This window comes from Indicator indicator, chromosome 16 (assembly GCF_027791375.1).
Source record: "Indicator indicator isolate 239-I01 chromosome 16, UM_Iind_1.1, whole genome shotgun sequence".
In the NCBI taxonomy this organism is placed as follows: Eukaryota; Metazoa; Chordata; class Aves; order Piciformes; family Indicatoridae; genus Indicator; species Indicator indicator.
The window spans coordinates 19,543,336-19,567,976 of NC_072025.1; the positions used below are offsets into that span (position 1 = coordinate 19,543,336).

At 44.6% G+C, this 24,641-nt stretch overlaps 1 protein-coding gene across 1 annotated transcript in view; it reads right to left on the reverse strand.

Moving 5' to 3' along the window:
• AGBL1 (AGBL carboxypeptidase 1) overlaps positions 1-24,641 on the reverse strand; it is a 302,915-nt gene that overhangs the window by 101,070 nt on the left and 177,204 nt on the right. Inside the window, exon 22 of the mRNA XM_054387749.1 lies at positions 1,794-1,954. Coding sequence (XP_054243724.1) covers positions 1,794-1,954 — 161 coding nt within the window. The remainder of the gene's footprint in view (positions 1-1,793; positions 1,955-24,641) is intronic.

Genomic DNA, 24,641 nt, shown 5'->3' on the forward strand with positions numbered 1-24,641 from the left:
AGTTACCTGCGCAAGGCCACTGGGACAGTTTTAAACTGCAAACATCTCATCCTCTCTTGACCTGTTATTTTCATGCAAAGGCCCTTCTAGCTCCAGTGCAAAAGTGAGAGCTTGATTTATATCCCAAAACCATCCACCCAGCCAGGCTTCATCAGCTGTCTCTAATGACACACCAGTCATTTGTCTGTGGCTGTCCACACCATGCATGGTGTTCAGCACACGCTTTAATCGCTTTGTTTATATGCTCACACGTACAAGTGAGCACAGCTAATCCAAAGCAATGCCTCTGTGTTTTTCAGCCCTCTTTGTTTTTTTTTCATCATCCCTAATAAACATTAAGAACTGTGAACAAGCTTGTAAGGATGGTTTTTGGTGTGAGCAACAGGTGGTGGTGATGTCAGTTAAGTATTCCTGCAGGGAGAAGCCTGGAAGCCAGCTATAAATCATGGGAGCATTTCTGCAGCTGAAAAACTTGCTTTTCCTTGATGAAGCTGAGAAAGCTCTTTGATGGCAAAGCCATTGGGGAGCTTCAAATCATATCACGTCACTAAGTTTTCTTTCTCCATTTGTCTTGGAAAAACATTATTGCGAGTATATGTGCCTGTACATAGCACTACATAGCACAACAAGTGATGGTGGCCCAGAAAGAATTTATGCTTTCCTGCTCAGCACAAATGGTGGAGTCATAGAATTGGGTTGGAAAAGACCTTTAAGATCATCCAGTCTGACCATTGTCTAACCCTCCTACAGCTGGTGCTAGACCGTGTCCCTCAACACCACATCTATGAATCTTTTAAACCCCTCCAGGGATGAGGATACAATCACCTCCCTGGGCAGTTTGTTCCAGGGTTTGAGAACTCTTTCAGTGAATAAGTTTCTTCTAATCTCCAACCTAAACCTCAGGAAATCTGAGGCCATTTCCTCTTGTCCCATCTCTTGTTACAGGGGAGAAGAGATCAACTTCCACCTCACTCCAGCCTCCTTTCAGGTAGCTGTAGAGAGAAATAAGATCTCCCCTCAGTCTTCTCTTCTCCAGACTAATCAACCCCATGTCCCTCAGCTGCTCTGACATTTCTCCAGGTCAGACTGCCTATATATTTATAATGGGACAACCTCACTTAAATGCATTTCATTCAATGAAGGAAGCCAATAAATTAATTGTTCACGTTCGGAAAAACACCTCCTAAATAATAAACAGGATCATTACTTCTTGCTATGCATCAATAAGTCACAAATCTATGCTCTAAAGGTCTACAGCACTCCATTCAGTGAGGAAAAGAGGAATTTTTGGAAGTATCCTTCCAGAATCAGGCACACATTTTCTAAATTATGCTAATCAAAGTCCTTTTCTGATCTGCAATATTTGTCCCCTACCCTGCAGCTCTTAGAGAATGTCTTCCTTGTAAGAGATCCTCTCCATGGAGGATCTGAAGTGGACAAAACCCTGCCTGACACTGCAATGAGTAGAAAAATGTTTCCTGATGATGTAATGTTGCTGGGGAAATACCATCCTTATCCTCCAGTAATCAGTTTTGCTAGGAAAATGGAAATTCATTGGAAAACAGAAATCATATTCCTTTCTGTCACCATATTTTATGCACACAGATGGCTGCAGGGCACAGAACCACTGTTTTAAGTAGCTTTGAGCACCAGTTGTATCTTCATTTCCAATTACTTTCAACACACTCCAGTTTGATGATGCAAATCTCTCAGCCAGAAGGAGAGCCCATTTCTGCAGATTTAAGCTCAAAACACATCCCCACAGGAGCACTCTGAATACCACAGTCACTGACCTCTGTGCTCGGTCTGTGATCTCCTCATCCAGATCTAGCAAGAGCGCTGCCTGAGCCATCACCTTCTGGCTGCAGGGCAGGGACTTGAGGCGCAGGATGAGCAAACCCAGGCAAAACTTATTTCCCATCTCCTCCAGCTCTTGAGTTCCCAGCTGCACACCCTGATGGAGAAAAGCAGAAAGTTTCAATGCTGAGTGCGCATTTCACAGGGACATGGAAAGGGGCAGGGTTGTTTTACAGAAGGACAGCTCTCAGCATTCATTCTTCCACTCTGAATTAGAGCTTTGTTGACGTTTGCTTTGTGTGGAAACTTCCCTTACGGAATCATTTTTAAACTGTTTGGTCTACAGGAGCTGTTCTACCTTATCCTCTGTTTTACAAATGGGGAAAAGGAAGCAAATAGCTCAACTGCCTCAGCTACAGCTGCAGAAGAAGTCGCTGCAAGAATTAGGCTCAGAGCCCAGGAGGAGCTGACTGTGAATCCACTTTTACAAATCATTAGGATTCATATTTTCTTCCTCTCTGCAGAAAAGTCATCTCCCTAAGTAATGGGGAAGAAAAGCCATTCCCATGATTGTAAACACTGGGCAGTGGCAAAGATAAAAAGGAAGCTGGGGGGGCAAAAAGAAGTGGGGGAGGGATCTTTAACAACTTATGAATCTTTTTTTAAGGAAATCAATTGCAAAGTAATTGCAAAATAACAAACACCTCTAAGGAATTTCTCAGTCTGTTAAGAGCTGAAACAAGCAGAGACAGGGAAGCAGGGTTTGGGTTATCAGCATCACTTTTCAAGGGAGGACTCCTCCAAGCTGTGGATCCTCACTTGGAAAAGCTCTGATTGTGGATGGTCTGTGTTTGTTTTTTTCACTAATTAACAAAATGAAATTAATACCCAGCGAAGAAGGAACACATAGGAATAAGTCAATGCAATCAATGGCAGTTTCATGCAAGCGGTGAGAGGGCAGGAGACAAACAAAGCTCAGATACACTAAAAGGAAGCCAAGAAACTGCAAAATCTCTCATCTCTGGCATTTAGAGACCACATCACATGTTCTTCTTAATGCTAACACATCAGGGGTTGAATCACTTGCTGAGCAATTGCTATGTCTGCCAATATCAACCCTATGTGCCTTTGCAGCACAAAGCATCTCTGCAGACAACCTTCTGATGACACCTCCAGCTCCATTTCCAAGACTGTTTCCCTAGCAACTCTCAGGAGCCCATGCTCACAGTCATGGCATTAGTTTTATGCATGGTGTGAGCCCCATGCCAGCATGGCCTGCACTTGAGTCTCTACTAGCTGCTTCATTATGGGTAATGAAGCTCTGTATGTTCTGGTAGTCTGTGACAGGAGGCTGAGTCAGATTTCAGGTTGATTTTTTCTTTGTTTTCCCTGCATAAAGTTGTGTTTGTAAAGTGCTTTGGGGATCCTTGGGCTTGAGCAGCTCTGTAGAGTCAAATTTTTGTTTGTTTGTTTGTTTGTTTCCTGAGTCAAAAACATGCAGGTGGAGGGAAGAAAGAAGAGATTTCTCACATAAACCTTTGCAGCTTTCCTGTAAAGCCTTTTTCCGTGCATTTTTGATAGAGGACACAAAGTACTTGGATAGTATGAACCCCACCACATCATCTTTCAGGGGTCCAGCACGTGCAAGTACTATCTGGCATTGCAAATACCCTCTCTGATAACAAATACATTTTCCCATAGTCAAGATTTGCAATTCTGTTTCCTTTCTCAGACTCTGTGAGCAGAACATGAATCTGTAGTTACAATGATGAGCACCACAAACTACCACAGAGCTCACATACGTACTGAGTGGCTGGACAACTAGATAAGCACAGGATCTGCCCCAAAAAACACACAGATAATTTGACAAAAACATAACCTTAGTGCTAGGCAAGGTCTAGGGCCTCTGAGGAACTAACCTCTGCTCTCAGGACAGTCTGCTAAGTACTGTTATCACAGTGGCAAATCTCTGACCCCATTTCTTCTCTCCATCCTATTCACCTCCACTGCAAACTTTGCCAAGCAAGATCCAGGTAGAATGAACTATAGCAATAATTAATAATAGTAAGAAAACAGAGGGAGATGCTTATGGGCACCAAGGGTCATTAGTGCAAAGCAATGAGAGTGCTTAGCAGCTCTACATTCCTAAATGGTTTATTATTTTGCTTCAATAGACTGAAGGTGTTTCGGTGTGGCAGAGTTACGTTCGGCAGGCAGAAGTGGTGACATTTCTGAGCTAAAATATGTCATTTCCACAGCAAAAGAGTTATTTTCTCAGGGGCAAAAAAAATTACAAAGAACATCTCATGGCTTTCCCTGGGGTGCACCTCAGGGTCTTGCTTCCAAGATCAAGGCAACATACTAAATACCTATCAATCCAGGAGATGCGAATAGTGACTGTTCTAAAACTCAGCCTGTGGCTTTATGATTCCCTGGAGCTTTATTCAGGATATGAAAAGGCCTTAAGAAACTATGAGCAGAGAAATAATAATAATAAAACTACAATATAGCTCAGAAGCTTCAGACAGTAATTGCTCATGCACTGAAGTTAGCTGCTGTACGATGGACTCATATTGCTGAGCTACCAGACAGTTCGGCAGTAACAGCTGGAAACCTCAGCCAGAGGATTACTTGCTAACATACTTTATTCTCTTCAAACACAGGCAGACTTTCATTTTTTCACTCAGATAATGCTCTCCCTTTCCTTCCTCAGCTCTCAGTAGTGGGAGGAGCTGGAGGTGCATAGCATGACTGCCATTAAACTGAAGCTGTTGACAGAACTGACATAGCAGGCTAATGTTATTGATGGCATCTGTCAGCAATGCCAGGAGCTGGTGTAGTGGATAATAATTGGTCCCACTTGCCTTGCTGAAAGGGAAGCCTGGTCTCCAGGCACTTCCCTTGCAGCTCTGCAGCACATGCAGTTGTAAAAAATGTTTAGATTGTGCTTACAAATCAGAGTCGTGAAAATATTCTACAAGAAACTCAAGAAAGAAAACAGTGCTGGAAGTGCTGCCACTTGGTCTGGCAAAGAAGCTGGAAGGAGGCACACCTTGGTCTGGCTAAGAGGCTGGTAAGAAGCACATCTTGGTCTGGCTAAGAGGCTGGTAGGAGGCACACCTCCATGTCAGTGAAGCTGCCTTGCTTACACATGTAGTGACAGCACAAGGTACAGCCACAGCTGTACTGAAGGAAGCTGCTCTGCCTGATGGCATCTCCCCTGCTGTGTCCTGCCAGTCTGGATTCTCAGTGACCCCATCCTTAGCACAATGCTTTGCAGCTCTGTCCTCCTTTGGACATGACAATGCGAGCAGTGAAGCATGAGGCAAAACCTTCCAAGCCAGGAGAATCTAAGCAAATTCTGAAGCAGGAAACAGTTATCATCACACTGGAGAGCTGCAGACAAGCACATCAGACCTGGTTAGTCCAGCCTCAGAAGCATGCTGACAAAACTACCCTGCTTTGACTATCTGCTCACATCACCCCACAGCTTCTGCTCTCAGTTGCACAGAAGTACCAGTGTGGAACAGGCATGATCTGGATGCATCATGCTCCACTGCACAACACAAATTGGTCCCATGGGCCCTGACTCATTGTCTTTTGCAGGCATCATGTTAAGGGGCTAACAGGTTAATTGTTTCCTGGCTATTACAGAGGATGATGGAGCTAAACAACTTTGATCTAATCCCTGTCCACATTTTCATACTGCAACAGACAGCATGGGAGGTGCTGCCTAATAACAGCCCATGTTCTGGATACATTTATTTCTCATGGGGAGAAACAAGTCCCAGAGGTAGGTGACACAGCCAGTCAGATGAATGAAACAGACACTTTAGTCTAACAACTCTTGGGCTAGTTAAACCAATTCATTTCTTGCCTTTTCTGCCAAAACTCTTGCTGGGACAGGAGGATGCTTATCCACATCTCCTAATTGACACTGTCAATTGCTGTACAGTGACACTGTCACTGTAATTAGAAGTTCAGGAGCAGGGAAAAAAGCTATTCCTTCACTCATCATTTGTCTAGGACACTATCAACACAATTTTTTCTAAACAAAATTGATGAAATCATGGTGAAAAACCAGTTCATTCATACTGAGCACTGATGCATCAAATAAATATCCACAACTAAATGTTTCCAATATCTCTCGACTTGCCCTCAAAATCCTTCACAGACTAAATGACAATGCAATGGAAAACCTTTGTTATTCATTGTTTTAAATGCTCCTGTAGCCAAAGGCAGCAACAGTTTCATTACACAGATATTGCTGAAGATGATGGAGGACTCCAGAAGTATAATTAGAAATTTCTCCATAAGGGTAACTAGAGATACAGGAAAATTAGAGTTAGAAGCTACTAATAAATACAGGGAGACAGAGGATTTCAGAGTGATTTGTTGCTTCCTAAAAGGGGTCTTTGGATCACAGCACAAGCACTTCAGCAGCCTCTCCCACTTTTGGTCACTGCTCAAGCCTTGGGGCAACAGCTTTTCCCTGCAAACACACTTGCAGCCAATACAATACATACACACTTACAGAATATTCTCTGCATCTCAATAGCTTTACACATGCACAATGGTTATGCCCTCAGGCTGGGTATAAATAAATTGACAGTCTGGTTTCTCACTAATTCCATCAGTGAGCTCTCCCTCAGAATACTAATAGAAATCATTTGGAGGCTCTAGAGGATAAACCAGGGAGCTGAATGGAACATTTGTGCCTGGTGTCTGGAGCCTTAATTTTAGCTTGGGCCAGCCTTGATGGGTACTGTCCTTTCAACCCCTGGGAATGAAAATATGCAGACACATGCTGGGGAGCTGCCTATTTAGACAAGTAGGACAGTAGGGAATAAGCCAGGTTTTCTCATGCCCCAGAGATCCCTAAGCAGCAGGTATGGCATGCAAAACAGATGAAGTAGAAGGGATGGGGCTGGGAATTTGGGCCAAAAGATTTCAAGAGGATTAAGCAAGCAGAAAAGGCTGAAGATGCAAAGAAAAAAAAATAGGCTACAGGAATTTCTAGAAAGAAAGATGAGAGGGGTTGGAGTTAGAGACAGAAGATAAAAGGATGGGAGAGATAAAAGGATGAGAAAGAAGGAGGGGTTGTTGAGGTCAGTGGATGCTGATACAGAGGAATGATAACAAGAAGAAAGCTAATGGAAGCCTCTACCCCATCCTCACCCTTGGAGAGTTGTGCCTGGCTCTGCATGTCTGTCCTCATTACAGCTGGTGCTTTGGCCATGTGGTGAGGAAAAGAGGCCTACCTTGCTTTGGATCCCTCACTAAACTTTTGCTGAACTCATATGGTGCTTTGGCCAAGCAAACTGGGCACAGAAGCAAAGAGGTGGCTTTGGTTTTTTGAATCATTCAAATGGACTCTGTCCGTGGTTAGAGATCTGTTTGTTACAGGCAACAGTGTTCAAGTAAAGGAGCAAATGGGGAGACTGAACACCTTCTCCCTTTAATCTGATGAAGAAGGAGTCCTGAACAACCTACTCAGAGGAGAACTGGGAATTTAACAAACAAAAATGGTGGCCAAGTTCTCCATCAAAACAATGAATTCTTCAGGTTTGCATGCCTCCTCCTGGCCTGGCTAGCAATTTGACATTCCTGCCTCCAAACCTTTCCACCCTTCTCTTCCTCCCCAACTTCTTCTCCTTCTGGTCCTCCCTCAGAGTCCTTTCTTCCTTCCTTAATCAGCTTCCAGGAGTGACTCCATTCTCACTACATGGCAAGCTCATCATGTGCTGGAAGAGCTGAAGAAATCAGAGTTGCAGTTGTCAGCAGCTGGCTGCTTTGCTTGGCAATTCTATCCCACATGATACTACCTCATGTTTTATATCAACAGATTGCAGGATGGGGACAGGGGTGGCTTTAACCTCCTGCCTTTTCAAAGTCTGCACACATTCAGACAGGCTGCTAGCTGAATAAGGAATGCTTCCATGTCCACTGGATGCTGTTACCCCTGAATGGTAGGAATCTGCCTTGTTTCACAGTGATGGGGTCAAGAGTGTCTCAAGTTCCAGCCTAAGGACTGTGGACACTTCTGGAGAGGAAAAGCTTTCCTGCATTATCTGATGAAGAAAGAGCTTAGAAAGGAGAAGATTCCAGGGGAACCTTAGAGCTGCCTTCCACTACTTGAAAGGATCCTACAAGAAGGCTGCAGAGGGACTTTTCATGAGGGTGTCTAGAGACAGGACAAAGGGGAATGGTTTGAAGCTGAGGGAGAGCAGGGTTAGACTGGAGCTGAGGAAGAAGTTCTTCAGTATGAGGGTGGTGAGACTCTGGAATAGGCTGCCCAGGGAGGTTGTGGCTGCCTCCTGCCTGGGGATGCTGAAGGTCAGGTTGGATGAGGACTCGAGCAGCTGAGTCTAGTTAGGAGGCATCCCTGCCATGGTGGGGAGGTTGGAGTAGATGATCTCTAAGGTCCCTTCCAAGCTGAGCCATTCTAGGATTCTATGTTTCCATGATTCTTGAGAGTGACAGAGGACAAGTTTCTGATGTCACAAACAAAAAACATGGGCAATGCTCTCTCTTTTTTCCAATTAAAATAAACAAAAAAAAACCCCAACATAAAAATAAATTTTAATTCCTAAAGGAAAGCAAAGGCTGCTCTGGGACATTTAATTGTCCTATTTGGCAGACAGGGAACAGAACTAGGGAACTGTTCAAGGCACATAGAGATTCTGTGGCAGTGTGAGGAAAGCAAGCAATTACCTTCCACTAGTGACACTAGGGACTTTTTAGGCTATCAGGTAGTGATAGGACTAGGGGGAATGGAACGAAGCTGGAAGTGGGGAGATTCAGACTGGATGTGAGGAAGAAGTTTTTCCCCATGAAAGTGGTGAGAGAATGGGTTGTCCAGGGAGGTGGTTGAGGCTCCATCCCTGGAGGTGTTTGCAGGCCAGGCTGGATGAGGCTCTGGCCAGCCTGATCTAGTGTGAGATGTCCCTGCCCATGGCAGAGGGTTTGGAACTAGATGATCCTTGTGGTTCCTTCCAACCCTGACTGATTCTATGATTCTAAGTGCTTTATTCCACCTTTCTTCCTCATGCTCCCTGTATTTTCAACAGGTTAACTGGTAAAACCCCATCTGACAGTGCCTTGGAAATTCATCAGCACTCTGCCCTTGACTTTCTCTCACATGCACACTTTTTCCTGCTATCTGAACACTGTGGAACTTGGAATAAGTCACAGACAGGTTATAGCCTGAGGTATCTGCAGATTAAGCCCGAGGTGGAGCTTTAAGTATGTCTCAGAATCTGTGTCAAATGATTTAGCCCTTAAAAGCAATCTGGGAAAGCAAGAAGCTGAAATTTTGCAACTCCTAAATTGTCAGCCTAATCCCTGGATCACTTTTCCTCCCTCTTTTGCTTCCACTTAGAAGTTTGCCTGTATAAATAACTTCAGTGTACAGAGAAATGACTCTTGGCCCACCCAAGCCTTATTTCCAGCTGTGAATTTACCTCGCTTGGTCACATTTCACCAAGGGTGTAAAAAAAAAAAACAAACGTTCTAATCCTGGCTGGTGATCACAACGTGTCTTGAAACAAAAGGATTTAGGATCCTTCTAATTTTATTCTGACTAATCTAAACACAGAAGCTATTCATAAAATGTCTAACACACTTAATAAGGTATTTGTCTTCACAATGCCATCCTCACTGGGGATCCTCAGGTTAATTATGAGCTACATAAAGAATCAATTGTTGCATCTTCATTTCATGCAATGGCCACATAGCCTTCCATTACATTACACATCATGTTATTTTCCTGCCTGCCTTTCAACTATTTAAAGTAACACTCCTGGGGACTTCCACGGTCGTTTGTGTCTGAAAATTCACCACACTGTGAACTGCAAGGGAGGAGGGAAACTTTCAAGCCTTTCCCTCTCCAACAAAACAGATGCTGTACTTCCCATCACAGAGGTGATGAGAATATGTATGGACCAAAAGAACAAAATGATTTGTTCCCCATCCAAAATGAGGCCCCAGGGTCACAGCACCTCTCACTCTTCACCCACACAGGGACTGAGACACTAGAGTAGATTTAGGGAGAAGACAACTCAGATGTTGTCCTGGTTCCTCCAGCCTCATAACACATTGCCTCACACTCTCTCTGGCATGCTGCTCCCACACTATGGAGACTGGCAGACTAATGGAACTGTATCTTAGCCCTTGCAGTGGAGAGCCTGCTTCCTGCCATGTTGCCACCAAACCCCCACAACACTGCAAAGCCTCTCCCCACCACAGTGCTCAGCATCACTGCTGCTCTCTCTGCACTCTAAGGCTTTGTTCCTTCCCTTGATAACTCAACAGCTCTAGCACCCCTTATGTTTTTCCCACACTGAAGCTGCCTTCCAGGCCACTAAACACTTTCATGTGCTCCTTCTAGCCCCTCTTTATCACTGTTTTCTCTCTTACAAAAGAAATGACCCATGACAAACACTGCTCCACAGGAGGCATTGTCATTCATGTCTGTAAAGATATTAGAACATCTCCCAAGTCTGCCTCTTTCTTCCCACATGCAGGCACCTTATTCACTTTGTTCTTTATTGCTGCTGCTGTACATGGCACAGACATCTTTATCAAGCTGTCTTTATAATTGCTACTTATGCTTTCTTGAAAGGCTAGAACTAATTCAGAGGCCAACCATGTGTCTGAACACTTTAAACTATTCTTTCAAAGATGCTTTACCCTGCCACTGCCTATGTTTCATCTTCCATTCCAGCAGCCACAGTCTTGCAGCCCTTCTTCCTCCTGTGTAATTTGTATCAGCTGCAAACAGTAAATCTTATTATCTTACTGTTTGCCTTTCCTTTCAGTCATTACAATTATAAATATTGGCCAGCACCAATTCACAGAGTAGTACCTGGTGTCAAGTTGCTATCAATTTCTTTCCACCCTAAAGATGCTATATGTGCCCTACTTATTTTTGCCAGCCTTTTAACTAGGTTTTCACTACACAAACAGTCCTTCTGTTTCTCACTCCATAACTCCCAAAATTTTTTTTTTGTCAGTTCTGACTCAGCTAGGATGGCCAGCAACCCCAAATCTGCATGAAAATTCATCTTGTAGTCTTGATTCAGACTTGAGAGCCACGGGCAAAACTTTATCATAGAATGGCTTATGTCGGAAGGGACCTCAGAGCTCATCTCCTCCAACCTCGCCACCATGGACAGGGACACTTCTCAACTAGACTCAGCTGCTCAAGGACTCATCCAGCCTGGCCTTCAACACCCCCAGGGACGAGGCAGCCACAACCTCCCTGGACAACCTGTTCCAGAGTTCCAACATCCTCATACTGAAGAACTTCTTCCTCAGATCCAGTCTAACCCTACTCTCCCTCAACTTCAAACCATTCCCCCTTGTTCTCTCTCCAGACACTCTTACCAAAAGTCCCTCTGCAGCCTTCCTGTAGCATGTTAACACTCTCAGGAGTTGTGATTCTTCATGTTTGTATCCCAGTGCTTGTGGTTCTCTTATCCCATGGAGCAAGTTTTTAAACTTGAGGATTCATGATTAGCACCTTGTTAAACATGTTGGACACTCTGCTATCCAGGCAGCAGGTCATTTTTAATGATTTCTTTTTAGCTGTTCAAATCTCCTGTTCCTTAGTTTCCTCACAACTCCTACAGGACCACAACCTGGGCTGCATCTGATTCTCTGAGACCTCAGCCAGACATAAAATAACAAAGCAGACAACAGGCAAACATCATCTCCATGTATAAACCAGCCAAGCATGGTCCCACAGCATCCTGCTCTGTTCCCATCCTGGCTGTCTACCAGCTCTGCCAGCATTCTTGTGGCTCCAAGGCAGCACAGACAGCTCCAGAATGAATCCAAATCTCAGCACACACAATTTCTTATTGTTCCAGTCCTCAGGGTCCCATATTTTCTTCCAGAGCTTTTTGATCATGCCCTGAAGCATACTTCTTTTTTTCATCTCTAACCCTGCTCTCCACAAAATCACTCATTTCCTCCAAAATCTTCTGCCAATGGCCTCAGAGCTTCCACCTGGTGGTAGTTTTCCTGTCCAGACCACATCACAGGGCACATGGCAGCTTCCATGATGGAATAATTATGTGCACCTGTCCAGAAGATATTACCCTGATAATCTCTGTGTGTCGCTCTCCTTAAAAACTTCAATAGGTCCTCACACAGTGATCCTCAGGTGAGAGACAAAGACACAAGGCCATCTATTGCACCTTCCTCTCATATTTCAATTTTCAATATTCTAACATTTCATGCACTGTAGGTCCATCCTCTTACTCTAATAGAGCTACCTCAGATTTTTTTCCCCCCCCCTAAATTACAAATTACTCCCTCCAGGCTATTTTTTTTTTTTTAATATGACAAATTCTCTTTGGTCAAACCCCATCAAAGCTGCCCTCCCTACCTATCACTCCCTACAACCTCAGCATCACTGACAGCAAGCAACTATGATTCCACAAATTGTTGTATTATCACTTCTGAAACAACAAAGGAGGCATTGATTTTCCTAGCCAAAAGCACATGGGAGAGCACAAAAATCATCCATGCCCAGCTCACACCAGAGAGGAAAGAGATACTGCCTAGGAGAGGGCTTCCCCCAGCCTGATAACTGTGTCTTTGAAGCTGAAGTATGGGAGTACAACCAAGGAGCTTGTTGGCTGTTTTCTTAGAGGTGTCAGCACAATCATTCTGACACAGGACCCTTCTTGCTGCTTGTCACATTTAACAGCAAGAAGGACAACAACAGCACCAATGTGTCCATTTCTTTTTTTCCTCTTTCTCTGCACTAACCACCTAGAGGGGAGCTGATAGCACTGAGGGCAACTCAGGCAGAAGTGCTGCTGGACCCTCTCTGATGTCTGCTCTCATTTAATCTAGGTTCATGTAAAAAACAAGTAATGCAATAATACAGTGTTGAGGTAAAGAACAGATGAGAAAGGAGTCAGAGAGAGATTTTACCAGGCAGCCCAAGGGTAAGTTGCTGATCACATTATTAAGAAGCTGGGTAAGGAAGGACATGCCACAATGAATCCCAGGACCATGGACTTCACAGTTAAAAATTAAACATCAGGAGGGGTTTCTGAGGTGGAACAGCTGCCACAACCTCCTCACCAGAGCTTACAGACAGGCAAAGACTCATTTTACCACCAGCCCACTTGTCCAGTGGCACAAAGTGACAACCACTAAGGTGGTTGATGGATGGCTGATGGATACTCCTACCTACATTTTGGGGGGAAAAAATATTAAAAGAAAAACAGAGATCAGAACTGAAGCTTCTACTTTATTACAGGAGAGATGAACCTGTGGTGTTTGTCTCTGAGGAACTGATCAGCAGCATGCAGATCATTTCAGATAATTGGGCTTGCTTGCCAAGGAGGAGAATCAGTTAGACCTGGCAGTTGACTGCAGACTTTTGCAAACCACCTATAAGCCCTATCCTCTATACAATCTCACCAGTACAGGCTCAGTTTAACATCTCCACTTACTGTGCTTTTGGGGAGAAAGAGAAAAAGAAATCAGGCCTTTGAAGACTGTAAGGAACAGACTGAAAAAAGGCAGACATGATCAGAGAGACAGAGCTGAGGTGAGGGGGAGGAAGGCAGTTCTCTCTAGCAAGTGGGATAACTGATGTGACTCACACAAAAGCAGTTTATGTTTCCCCTTGTTCTGCAGTGGATGTTCCACGTTGTTTATTTCAGAGGGGGACCAGCAGGAAGCAAACACATGGCAGCTGACAAATGCTTTGCCTCCTAAGGCATTAGGTGAGAAGAGCACGGGCCTTGTGCAAACAAACTCCAAGTCTCCAAGTCTTTGAAAGCCTACTGACCGCTCACAACAAAGCAGAGAAGGTGCTGACTCCAGATTATAGGCTTTCAGGATTTCTCATCTTGCAGCCATACCACCTGAGAAAATTTGCATAAGAACGAGCTGCCTTTTTCTTAGGAGTCTTTTTCAACCTGCTTTTATGATTTCTACTGAAAATGTTAATCCTCTGTTTGTGACATTGCAATCATTTCTACTACAATCAAGTGTTCTGCCCAAAAGGGGGATTACTGCTTGGCTTTGGGGAAGTACATGGAGGGACTTTCAGAGGAACAAAGCAAGTAGTTTCCAAGCAAATAACCTTGGTAACAGAGAATAAAAGAAGATAGAAATACAAAACCAAAACTGCCTATCATCAGACCTGCTACTTCCAAGAGGCATCTGATGCCAACATCAGAGACATGTATAGAAAACCCACTGCAGTGCACAGAATGGTCTGGATTGGAAAGGACCTCCAAAGGTCATCTAGTCAAAACCCCTCTGCAGTCAGCAGGGACATCCTTAACAAGATCAGGTTGCCCAGAGTCCTGTCAAGCCTCACTTGGAATACCTGCAGGGATAGGACCCCAACCATCTCCCTGGGCAACCTGTTACAGTGTTCCACTACTCTCACGGTAAAGAACTTGTTCCTAACATTCAATCTAAGTCTGCTCTTCTCTAGTTTGAAGCCCTTGCTCCTTGTCCTGTCTGGCCTTTGTACCAGTCTCTTCCCATCCTTTCTGTAGCCTCTGTCAGGTACTGGAAGGCTACTATCACATCTCCCTGGAGACTTCTCTTCTCCAGGCTGAACAACCCCAGCTCCCTCAACCTGTCTTTGTAGCAGAGGTGCTCCAATCCCCTGATCATTTTCATGGCCCTCCTCTGGACCTGCTCCATCAGGTCCATGTCCTTTCTGTATTGAGGGTTCCAGAGCTGGACACAGCACTCCAGGTGAGGTCTCACCAGAGCAGAGAGGCAGAATCACCTCACTCAGTCTGCTGACCGCACATCTTTGGATGCAGCCCAGGATGCCACTGGCCTTCACCCTTTTAGCAGTGTCCTGTCAGAAGGAGTATCTCTGAATTTCAAACAACTGGCTTAAACCTGTGCCCCTGGCAGCTGCTCTGAATCCAAAGAACAAACAGTTAAAAAAAAAAAAAAAAAGAAGAAAGAAAAAAAAAAAGAAAGAAAAAAAGAAAAAAAAGCAAGCCTTTGTTTTTCTGCCTTTATTTTTTTTTATAGCAAGAACATAATTTAGCATGACTCTCCCCAGCACAATTTGCATGGGATTACCCACAATACACTGCAGTATGGTAATACACTTCACCCTCTGATGCATATTAGACTGACTGTTAAAAATCTGTCAAAGGGAAAATAAATGATACAGGGAAATGATGATGTAAGATAGGACAGGAAAAATTCTGCACTTGTGTAATTCTGTCAAAATTCAGTCTAAAATTGGCCTGGGAAAGAAAATGAGAGCGTTGTGAACTCAGAACAGCTTTAGGAAACATTCTCAACTCAAGCAGAAAACAATACCTGACTGAGAAACAGATGTAATCACAAAGGAATGGAAAGTACAACAATCCAGAACTAAGAGCTGAATAGAAGACAAGGAGGCAGTGTCTTCATTTCTTGGATTTCCCACTGGGTAACAGCCTAGAGGGAATATTCCCTCTTGCTCATCCATGAATGCTTCCCTGAGCTTCACCGCACACGTTCGTTCATAGAATCATAGAATGGTTGGGCTGGAAGGGACCTCCAAACTTCATCTAATCCAACTCCCCTGCAGTCTGCAGGGACATCCTCCAATAGATCAGGTTGCTCAGAGCCTTGTTGAGCTTCACCTTGAATATCTCCAAGGATGGGGCCTCAGCCATCTCCATGAGCAACCTGATCCTCTCCAAGCCCTGCTGCTTCTTCTGCTGTTGGAAGCAATTCCTTACAGACCCTGGAAGGTCTCAGCATTTGAAAGTGGCCATCCCAAAACACTGAGCCCCAGGGGTCTATCAGGGACTGGCATCTCCTTCTTGCAGTCATGGATGGTAACTCAGCCCTTCAGCAAACTTCACCAAGGGGACACAGACTCCCTAACATTTTCCAGCATCGGTCTCACACTTTCCCAATGGAAATATCCACAGAAATAACAGCAAATCTAACTCTCCCCTGTGGTCAATTCCACATGCAGTTAATAATTCAGGCAATCAGGTAACACCCATCAAATCCCTTACAGAGGGGCAAGTCTGTTATGGTATCCAGTGAAGAGTCTCAAGCTGCGCCAGGGGAAGTTTAGGCTCGAGGTGAGGAGAAAGTTCTTCATGGAGAGAGTTGTTAGATGTTGGAATGTGCTGCCCAGGGAGGTGGTGGAGTCACCATCCCTGGAGGTGTTCAAGAGGGGATTGGACGTGGCACTAGGTGACATGGTTTAGTGGTCATGAGGTCTTGAGTGACAGGTTGGACTTTGGTGATCCTTGAGGTCTTTTCCAACCTTATTGATCCTGTGATTCTGTGATTTAACTGGCCTAGGGACTTTGCTGCAAAGCCCTCAGAGAAGCAAGGACAAATGATGTCAAGCAGGGAGCCAGACAGGGCTGATCAAGGGGACAGGAGACAGCGAGAAGCAGCATTTTCCATTTAGGTCTTTCCATTAATTCTCTCAAAGCCAAGTCACAGGAAAATGAGCAAAACAACGGATGAGGCCAAATTATATTTGCTGAAGTGGAGTTATAGAGATTAGTGTATTAATTAATCAAGACAACAATGTCAGCAAGGGCCTGACCTTTATTCCTGCCCTAGTAACAGCTTTGTCCCTGGTGACTTTTGGCTTGCATGCTAAAGCCATTTAGATACATCCCTCAATTAATCGCAGGATGCCCCCTGGGAGATAGGAAAGCAGAACTGCAAGCTGAGATGCTGAATCAGAGGAGGAGTAACCTAGTCAAAGGCACCTTAGCAAGGGCACTGGCAGAGCCAGGGGAAGAGCCTACAATTCTCTTCACCTCTCATGCAACTTTCCCTGCTAGGAACAAGATAGTTTAAAGCTATTCGGCTGGAATTTTGCTACACTTAAAAAAAAAAAAAAAAAATTAAGAAAAACCCCAAAGGCTAACAAGAAACAAAGATTAAGTTTCAGAAAAGCCTCACCCCTAAAGACCAAAGACAGTTTGTTTTTTAAAAAAAAAGAACTTGTACCTGGCTTTGTAGCAAAATATCAAACACATGAAACTGACAGACAAAATGGGAGACTGTCCCTCATGGACCTGGTCTGCTCACCTTGCTCAGCAGTGATGGGATGGGACCTTTGCTGGCAAGGAGAAACATCTGGTGCTAACTTCATTTCTCCCACTGCCTTAATCCTTTTCTCAGTACAGGCACTCCAAACCGCCCATCTCAACCCTAGATAAACAATAGTGCAGAAGTTGTAGCTTGGACAAGAGAAACTCTTCCCTCAGCCTGTCTAACACTAGCTGAGATGAACCTGTCTGCCCCTTCACCTTCAGCTCTACAGTCCTTGACATTCAGCCTTGGTGCTGGACTGGTGCACACCCAGCTTTCTCCCACACTCTTCAAGATAGGACTCACAAAATCCTAAACAACAGCTAGATCAAATCCAGCTTCACTGCACTACGCTGCACTTACTTGTCTGACACCTTCCTGTCCATATGTAGGTAACACCTCTCAGCCATCACATTTGAATATGGTTAAAAAGCTTTTCAGCACAAAGAAAACTTTTAAATCTAGGTGCCAAATTAATTTTTGTTAAAGCCAACAGGGTTACTGCATGCTAGAATCCAGCTACAAAAATAGATTGCTTTCCCTCTTCCCTAGCTATTGTTGGCAAACATTAGTTCTAGTGAGAGAAGCTATTTCTGGACTTTTATTGGCACGTCTTGTGTTCAGAGACTGAAGGAAGGAACTAGTTGACAGTGGAAAAAACCATGAGGCATGACTTTCAAGAAATACCAGGTTCTGCTAACCTCCTATGCATGTTTCCCTGAAAACAAAACCCACAAAAAACCCAAAGACTTCATTAACTGCTACTAACAGAGGTCACATCTGTGAGGATCAGTAAGAGCAAAAGTCATGTATGGGAAGTTCTCTGACTCAGACTGAGAATCAACTTCATGGCCACTGCCACAGATACTGATTTCATTTGTGCCTCCTGTTTTGCAGAGGAAAATCCCCTGCTGCTTAGTGCAATATGATTGCCCAACATGGTAAATTTCTACATTTGTGTTCATTATCCTGTCTTCTGCTTGGGTCTTACCCAACCCAAACAATTCTGAGATTCTATGATACACAGGAACACAGAGGCACAAGGACACATTTCTAAGACACAGGCACCAGAACGAAGAGCACCCAGTGAGGACACAGTTAAGATGATATGTTCATCAGGGACACCAGTGCACATCTGCACTCTTCAAGGTCTGACAGAGCATGTTCAGGACTAGTTCCTACATAGAGCTGTTGGAGCAAGTCCGGAGGAGGTCACAAAGGTGATCCAAGGGCAGGAGCACCTCTGCTATGAGGACAGGCTGAGGGAGCTGGGGTTGTTCAGCCTGGAGAGGAGAAGACTTGTGGGGGACATTAGAGCTGCCTTCCAATAGCTGAAGGGATCCTCCAGGAAGGCTGCAGAGGGACTTTTCATGAGGATGTCTAGAAACAGGACAAGGGGGAATGGTTTGAAGCTGAGGCAGAGCAGGGTGAGACTGGAGCTGAGGAAATTCTTCAGTAGGAGGGTGGTGAGACTCTGGAATAGGCTGCCCAGGGAGGTTGTGGATGCCTCCTCCTTGTGGGTGTTCAAGGCCAAGTGGGATGAGGCCTTGAGCAGCTGAATCTAGTTGAGAGGTGTCTCTGCCCATGGTGGGGAGGTTGGAGTGCCTTCTCTAACCTCCTCTAAGCTCTAACCACTCTAAGGTGCCTTCCAACCCAAACCATTCTACGATCCTTTTCAGCCTATGCCTTTCTATGACACTATGATTCCACCAACCCACTTCCCAGTTTGCACTCCCAAATATTCACTGCATACCAGCACAACCCCTCAGCTAATGTGTGATTCAGGGCAGGTAGCTAACTGAACATGCACAGAGATTCATATCTCTTTCTCTTGTAAATTGTGCCCACAGTCTTCATGCATTTGTTTGCACCACACTAATAATTTCTAGTAATTAGTGTTAGAATAGGAAAACACCAGAATGCAGCTCTCTCTCCCCTTTACAAATGAATTAATTACACCCTGCAATACTTGTCACCCCCAATACATACAAAAGGGATAGCTCAGAATTTTTTTTCTGCTTCCCAGGCGTTTGCCAGGATTTGTTCATCCAAGATCTAAGAAACAACACAATAAAAATGATGGAAACATAAAAATTCACTCCTTTTACACAAGGCCAAGCTGAGCAGTACTATTACCCAGATTCTTTCAGATTCTAATGAAAATCAGAAGTGATTGGCAAGTGACTTGGGGAAAACACACTCTGAGCTTTTTCACTTCTTTGTACGTGAGCACAGTGCACTTGTTGGCAAGCAATGGATTGTGCAGCCTATGGTTCTGAGAAGCACTAACCTGTGCTTTCTGTGACTCTGTGACACTAACCCTGTCCTGTTTGTGCTCCTCCACCTTGCAGTCTCTGCCATTCCACATTCAGACTGCAAAATGCAACTTCTAGCAGGCCCAGCTCTACCACTTGTGAATCTCCCCCTGTAGTTCCCCTAAAGCAAATTAGTCTGGTGTCAGAATGGAAAATTAAACATTCAGCTACTGAAACCACTCCAATCTACCCATAACTGAATATCTCCTCCCCTTCTGTTTTGTCCAGCACTGCAGGCTCTCTTCTGCATCCAAAACCCACAAAGGATTAAGGACAATCAGTAAAGAAAAAGTCCTCATTCAGTCCCTACAGGTTCTCTTACAAGGTCTGCAGGAGACTTAGAGGGGAACCTTATCACTCTCTACAACTACCTAAAAGAAAGTTCTAGTCAGGTGGGGGTCAGGCTCTTCTCTCAGGTAACTAGTGACAGGACAAGAGGGCATGGGATGAAGCTGTGCCAGGGGATATTTAGGTTGGATATTAGGAAGCAGTTCCTCACAGAAAGGCTGATGAGGCACTGGGATGGACTGCCCAGGGAGGTGGTAGAGTCACCATCACTGGAGGTCTTTAAGCAAAGCTTGAATGTGGCACTTGGTGGCATGGTTTATCTGATATCATGGTGTTAGGTCACAGGCTGGACTGGATGATCTCAGAGGACTTTTCCAGCCTCAATAATTCTGTGATTCTGTGTGTAAGACCTGTAGGCACATCAATGCACAGGGGCCAAACACTCACTCGAAGGCAAAAAGCAAGCTCTTAGAGGCAGGACAGGAAAGTTGCACATGGAATTATCCTCTCCATCTACACCACTGCTGATTGTCCTTCCAAATGAAAAGCATATTTTATACATCTTACAGGCTGAGTTCTCTCTATGTAACAAGTCATTTTGTGCTGTTGTGCACAAAAGTGCCATGTGCATGGATGAAAAAAAGCTTAAGGATTTTTTTTCTTTCATTTTCTTTTCTTTCCCCCTCCTCTTTCCTTTTAAATTCAAGCACATATACAAAAATGAGATGCCCTTCAGGGTTATGCCAAGCCTCTGCAGTATTGAAACAAATATTATGGGTAAAATACCTCTGGTTGTCTTGGGAGCGTTCTGACTGTCTCAGAAAGAAGGTTTTCAATTTCTGATTCTGCCTTTTAGGAAGCTTTTTAAGGTTTAGATTCTGGGTGAGGAGTTAAAAGATTTCACCTCTAATTCAGTTTATCACAGCTGTACACTCTCAAATGAAATCAGTGGAAGTGACTGGGAAGGGTAGGATACTTAATGAAGCACCTTGGGGATTGAAATATCTGTTAGTCAATGTTCATGAAATAATCCTCTCTTCAGAATTTTACTGTCCCTTATTTCAACCAGTCAGGGTCTCCAGCAATGCCAGCCTGACCTTAAATGCCATCTAGACTGCACTTATGTATTCTGGGCAGGCCTAGAGGAGCCATATGCTCCTCATCCTTGGGATGTATGAGCAGATAATAAGCCAGACCTGTACCACAATGAATCTGATCTCTCTTCAGGCTGCCCCTCTTTCAAGAACCTTTTCACATGAATTCATAAATCCACCTGAGCCTTTTCTCTCCCAGAGAGTGCCACAAAAGATTATTCCAAAGAAACACAGAAAATACTGATAAGATTTCACCTGCTTTCTAGCAAGGTATTCCCAGAAGATATTCAGGCTACATTAGTCAACAGTAGACACTAGGATGTTAGCTGAATACCCTGGTATCAATGTCTGCCCTTGTAATTGGTATCAAAGGCATGAATAACAAGTTATCATCTATGGGGTACTAGCTCTCAATCAACAGGTTGAGGAAACTCAAATGGGATCTGACTCCACATTTGCAGTCAAAATGGTCCTACTTTGTCTTGTTCTCCTCTGCCACAAAAATTCACCCATAATGTTGTAATTCCCTGAGGATTTATGCCCAGAAAGACATTTCTGAGTTGCTGTAGAAGCTCTTAAAGCAAGCTCAGGAGAGTTAAGTAAGCTAAGTTGTGTTACTTTCAACTTTTTGATAAACACTGAATGAACAGTGAGGAGAGACAAGGGAGAAGCAGTTTCCCCTTGCTTTACAATGCAGGGGGTAAGCCCAGCTTAAAGAAGCAGTGCTGGCAGGTATTGCCTGTTCTGCTTTGCTTTCCACAGCCCTGCCACCCCTCACATCAACAAGGTGTCACTGAGCTGGACTGCATGCTGTGAGGAAGCTGCCCTACCCTTCTGGCCCAATCTCAGCTGCAAAAAGGGATGGGGCAGGACTTCAGAAGGCATTCATCTCCTCTGCTCTCCTGTGGGCTGCCATATGCGAGCAACACCTGCACTGATGTCAGCGTTGTGAGAGTGCTGTCCTTCAACAGGCTTCCCTGCAAGCCTGTACACTGCCCTCCACACCTCCACTCCAACTAGTTACAAACACAAAGGACCTGGAAGACAGAATTCCCTTCTAGCTTTGCATTTATTAAAAGGTCATCAAGGAAATGCGAATTTTTTTCCCCCAAGAACAGAGATATCAGGAGCTAATGAAATCTGAACTCCATCATTGCTGTGTGGATTTTCTTTTCAGTCTTCATTTAGAAATGAGCTCCCTTTCTGCTTCACAGGCTACTGCCAACTCCCCCATGTGCTGTGCAAGAAAGATTTAGCAGTGAGGCTGAGGGTTATGCCTCTCTGCCTCCTCTCCATCCTACCAGCACTAGAAGCTGTGACAGCATCACACAACAGTGGAACACTGCACAGTCCATCATCATTTTAGCTGACCTAGCCCAATATAAACCCACAAGCAGCCCCATGTGCAGTTACACAGCTGCACACGAGGCACTCATCTGTTTCAAGCCCATTACATACCTCTTGTGTTCTGCCTGTCAGCACTGATAAATGCACACTCACACCCTTGTGCAGCCCTCCTGTGTGTATGAGCCCACAGCTATCTCCAGCACACACAGATCCCCTTGGAAAGCACAACCAGCTACATCCTGTTGCTCAGTGGTGCTAGCACACCATTGCAAACTTGCATGCTCATGCCTGTACTCACACACCCCTTCCTGACCCCCACCCTCTAGCAATGCAAGAAGTCTGGGAATCAATAACCACTTACAGGCCTTCAATCCAACACTGTCAACCTTGCTCTCCCCTGTTGATGGTGACAGACAGGCAAACTAAAGCTATGGCCCATCAGTATGCAGAGGAGGAGAGGTGGGCACAGTCAGCATCAGTAGGCAGATGCTGCTGAATCCAGAAGAGGCTGCTCTTGCCTCTTGCAACCAACTGAGCAGAACTGCCACTGGCCCAGAAACCTTCTGCTTTAACCGCAGGCCATCAGTGCCGCCAAGCAGAACAGAAAAAGGGCAATAACAATGGGATATTTTCCTGAAATAATATCATTGTACACAGGAACATTCATAAAGAATCCAATTCTTGTCTGTTTCCAAAGCCTAAGCAATAATCTTGGCAACATAAAGCTGTTCTACGTGATCAGTATCACACCAAAACAACCTGATACCATATCCTGCAGTGGAGACAGCATTAAATTAAATATACTTCAAGCACAGCAGGCTGCCTTTAAAATTGTCAGGGTGCTTTGCTGGCCTTTTAAAGTCAATGAGCATGCCAATGCAGTGCACCTGAGAATGACCAATACCTGTGCCAATGAATTTCAACCAACTTTGCAGCACCCAGTACAACCAAAAGGCTGTCAGTACTCCCAAAGTCTGACATGAGCTCTAATCATGTAGCTGTGGCACAGCCTCATCTGCACATCTGAACACTTCAAAGCTACTCAGTCTCAGCTCACAACTTGGCCTCATTCTCACACTCCTGAGTTTCTCACTGTATCTATAATCAGAGATCTCACTCCTGCATTATGAACAAATCCCATTATGCCATGCCTGAATCTCTCCTGGGCAGAGACCAGGGCTAAAAACAATGTAATGATTGTTGTTCAATTAATGCATGATGTCTGCCAATCTATATAGCTAAATTAACCACAGGATTGTGTTCTGCATTAGTTGTGACAAGGTCCATTCTCAGAGTTGTCATTAAATACCAGGATCTGGTACAAATCATGCTTCAGTGTGCACAAATCAAAGGATCTGATGAGATTCTGTGAGAACTGAATGTGCAAAGCCATAGAAGCAGTTTTGGTGGCTTGCTGCAGGTATCCAGACTATGCAACACAATTGCATAAAGCTGATCAGCCAGGTAAGAAATTAACAGAATCACAGAATGGCTTAGGTTGGAAGGGACCTCAGAGAGCATCTCCTCCAACCTCCTCACCACAGGCAGGGACACCTCTCTCAGCTGCTAGACTCAGCTGCTCAAGGCTTCATCCAACCTGGCCTTCAACACTCCCAGGCACGAAGCATCCACAACCTCCCTGTGCAGCCTATTCCAGAGTCTCACCACCCTCCTGCTGAAGAACTTCTTCCTCAGTCCAGTCTAGCTCTGCTCTCCCTCAGCTTCAAACCACTCCCCCTTGTCCTATCAGTAGGCATACATTCAAGTTGTTTTGGTGTAGGTGGGGATTAGTGGGGTTGTGCTTGACCTGGAAAAAGCTTCCCTTTCCCTGCAAGCCCTTCCACTCACTAAACATACAGACTTGATCAGAAAAGTGACTTATCTGGCACTCTCAAAGAGCCAACCTGAGCTCTGCTTTTCCGTCCCATTGATTTCATTCTCCCTCCCTGAAAAAGACAAAAGGGCTGCTCTTAAAAGGTCATTTCCAAATTGGTGTCTAGCTGCCTACTGCAAATCATACAGACCTTCAGATTGTAGAGATCATAAAGCCCATTGATTGCTTTCATCTTTGGTGGAAAGATTCCTTCTGAATCATAGGCTACAGTGTTGACTTCAGGTGCCTGATCATCTGGGTGGTTATGAGTGAGGATCCAAGGTATCACAATATCACAGTACATTAGAGGTTGAAGGGACCTCAAGAAATCAAGTCCAACCCCCCTGCAGGAGCAGGATCACTTTGGGTAGTCCACACAGGAACGCATCCAGGTGGGTTTTGAAAGTCTCCAGAGAAGGAGACTCCACAACCTCTCTGGGCAGCTTGCTTCAGTGCTCCATCATCCTCACTGTAAAGAAGCTTCTCCTCATGTTGAAACCTTCTGTGTTCCAGGCGTGGGCTCACCAGGGGCAGAGGGGTTACCCATGCTTGTTTATACAGTGTTATAGAGTTGTGTCCCTTCCACCCCATCATTGCCAGTCAGTGAGGTTTGCATGCTCTGGGCCATCATGACATAGTTCTACAACCTTTCTCCCCAACTCAGACAAAAGCTGGATCAAAGCCTATTCCTTTTCAAGGCTAGGAAGAAAAACATGAGGAAAGCAATGAAAATGGTATTGAAGGTCCTAATATAATATAAAAAGAGACTGGTGAAGTAAATGCCTTCAGAAGTGTTAGGTTCTTCCTTCACTGTTTTCATGTAGAGACAGCATTTCAAGCCAAATTTCTTCTCACTCAGCT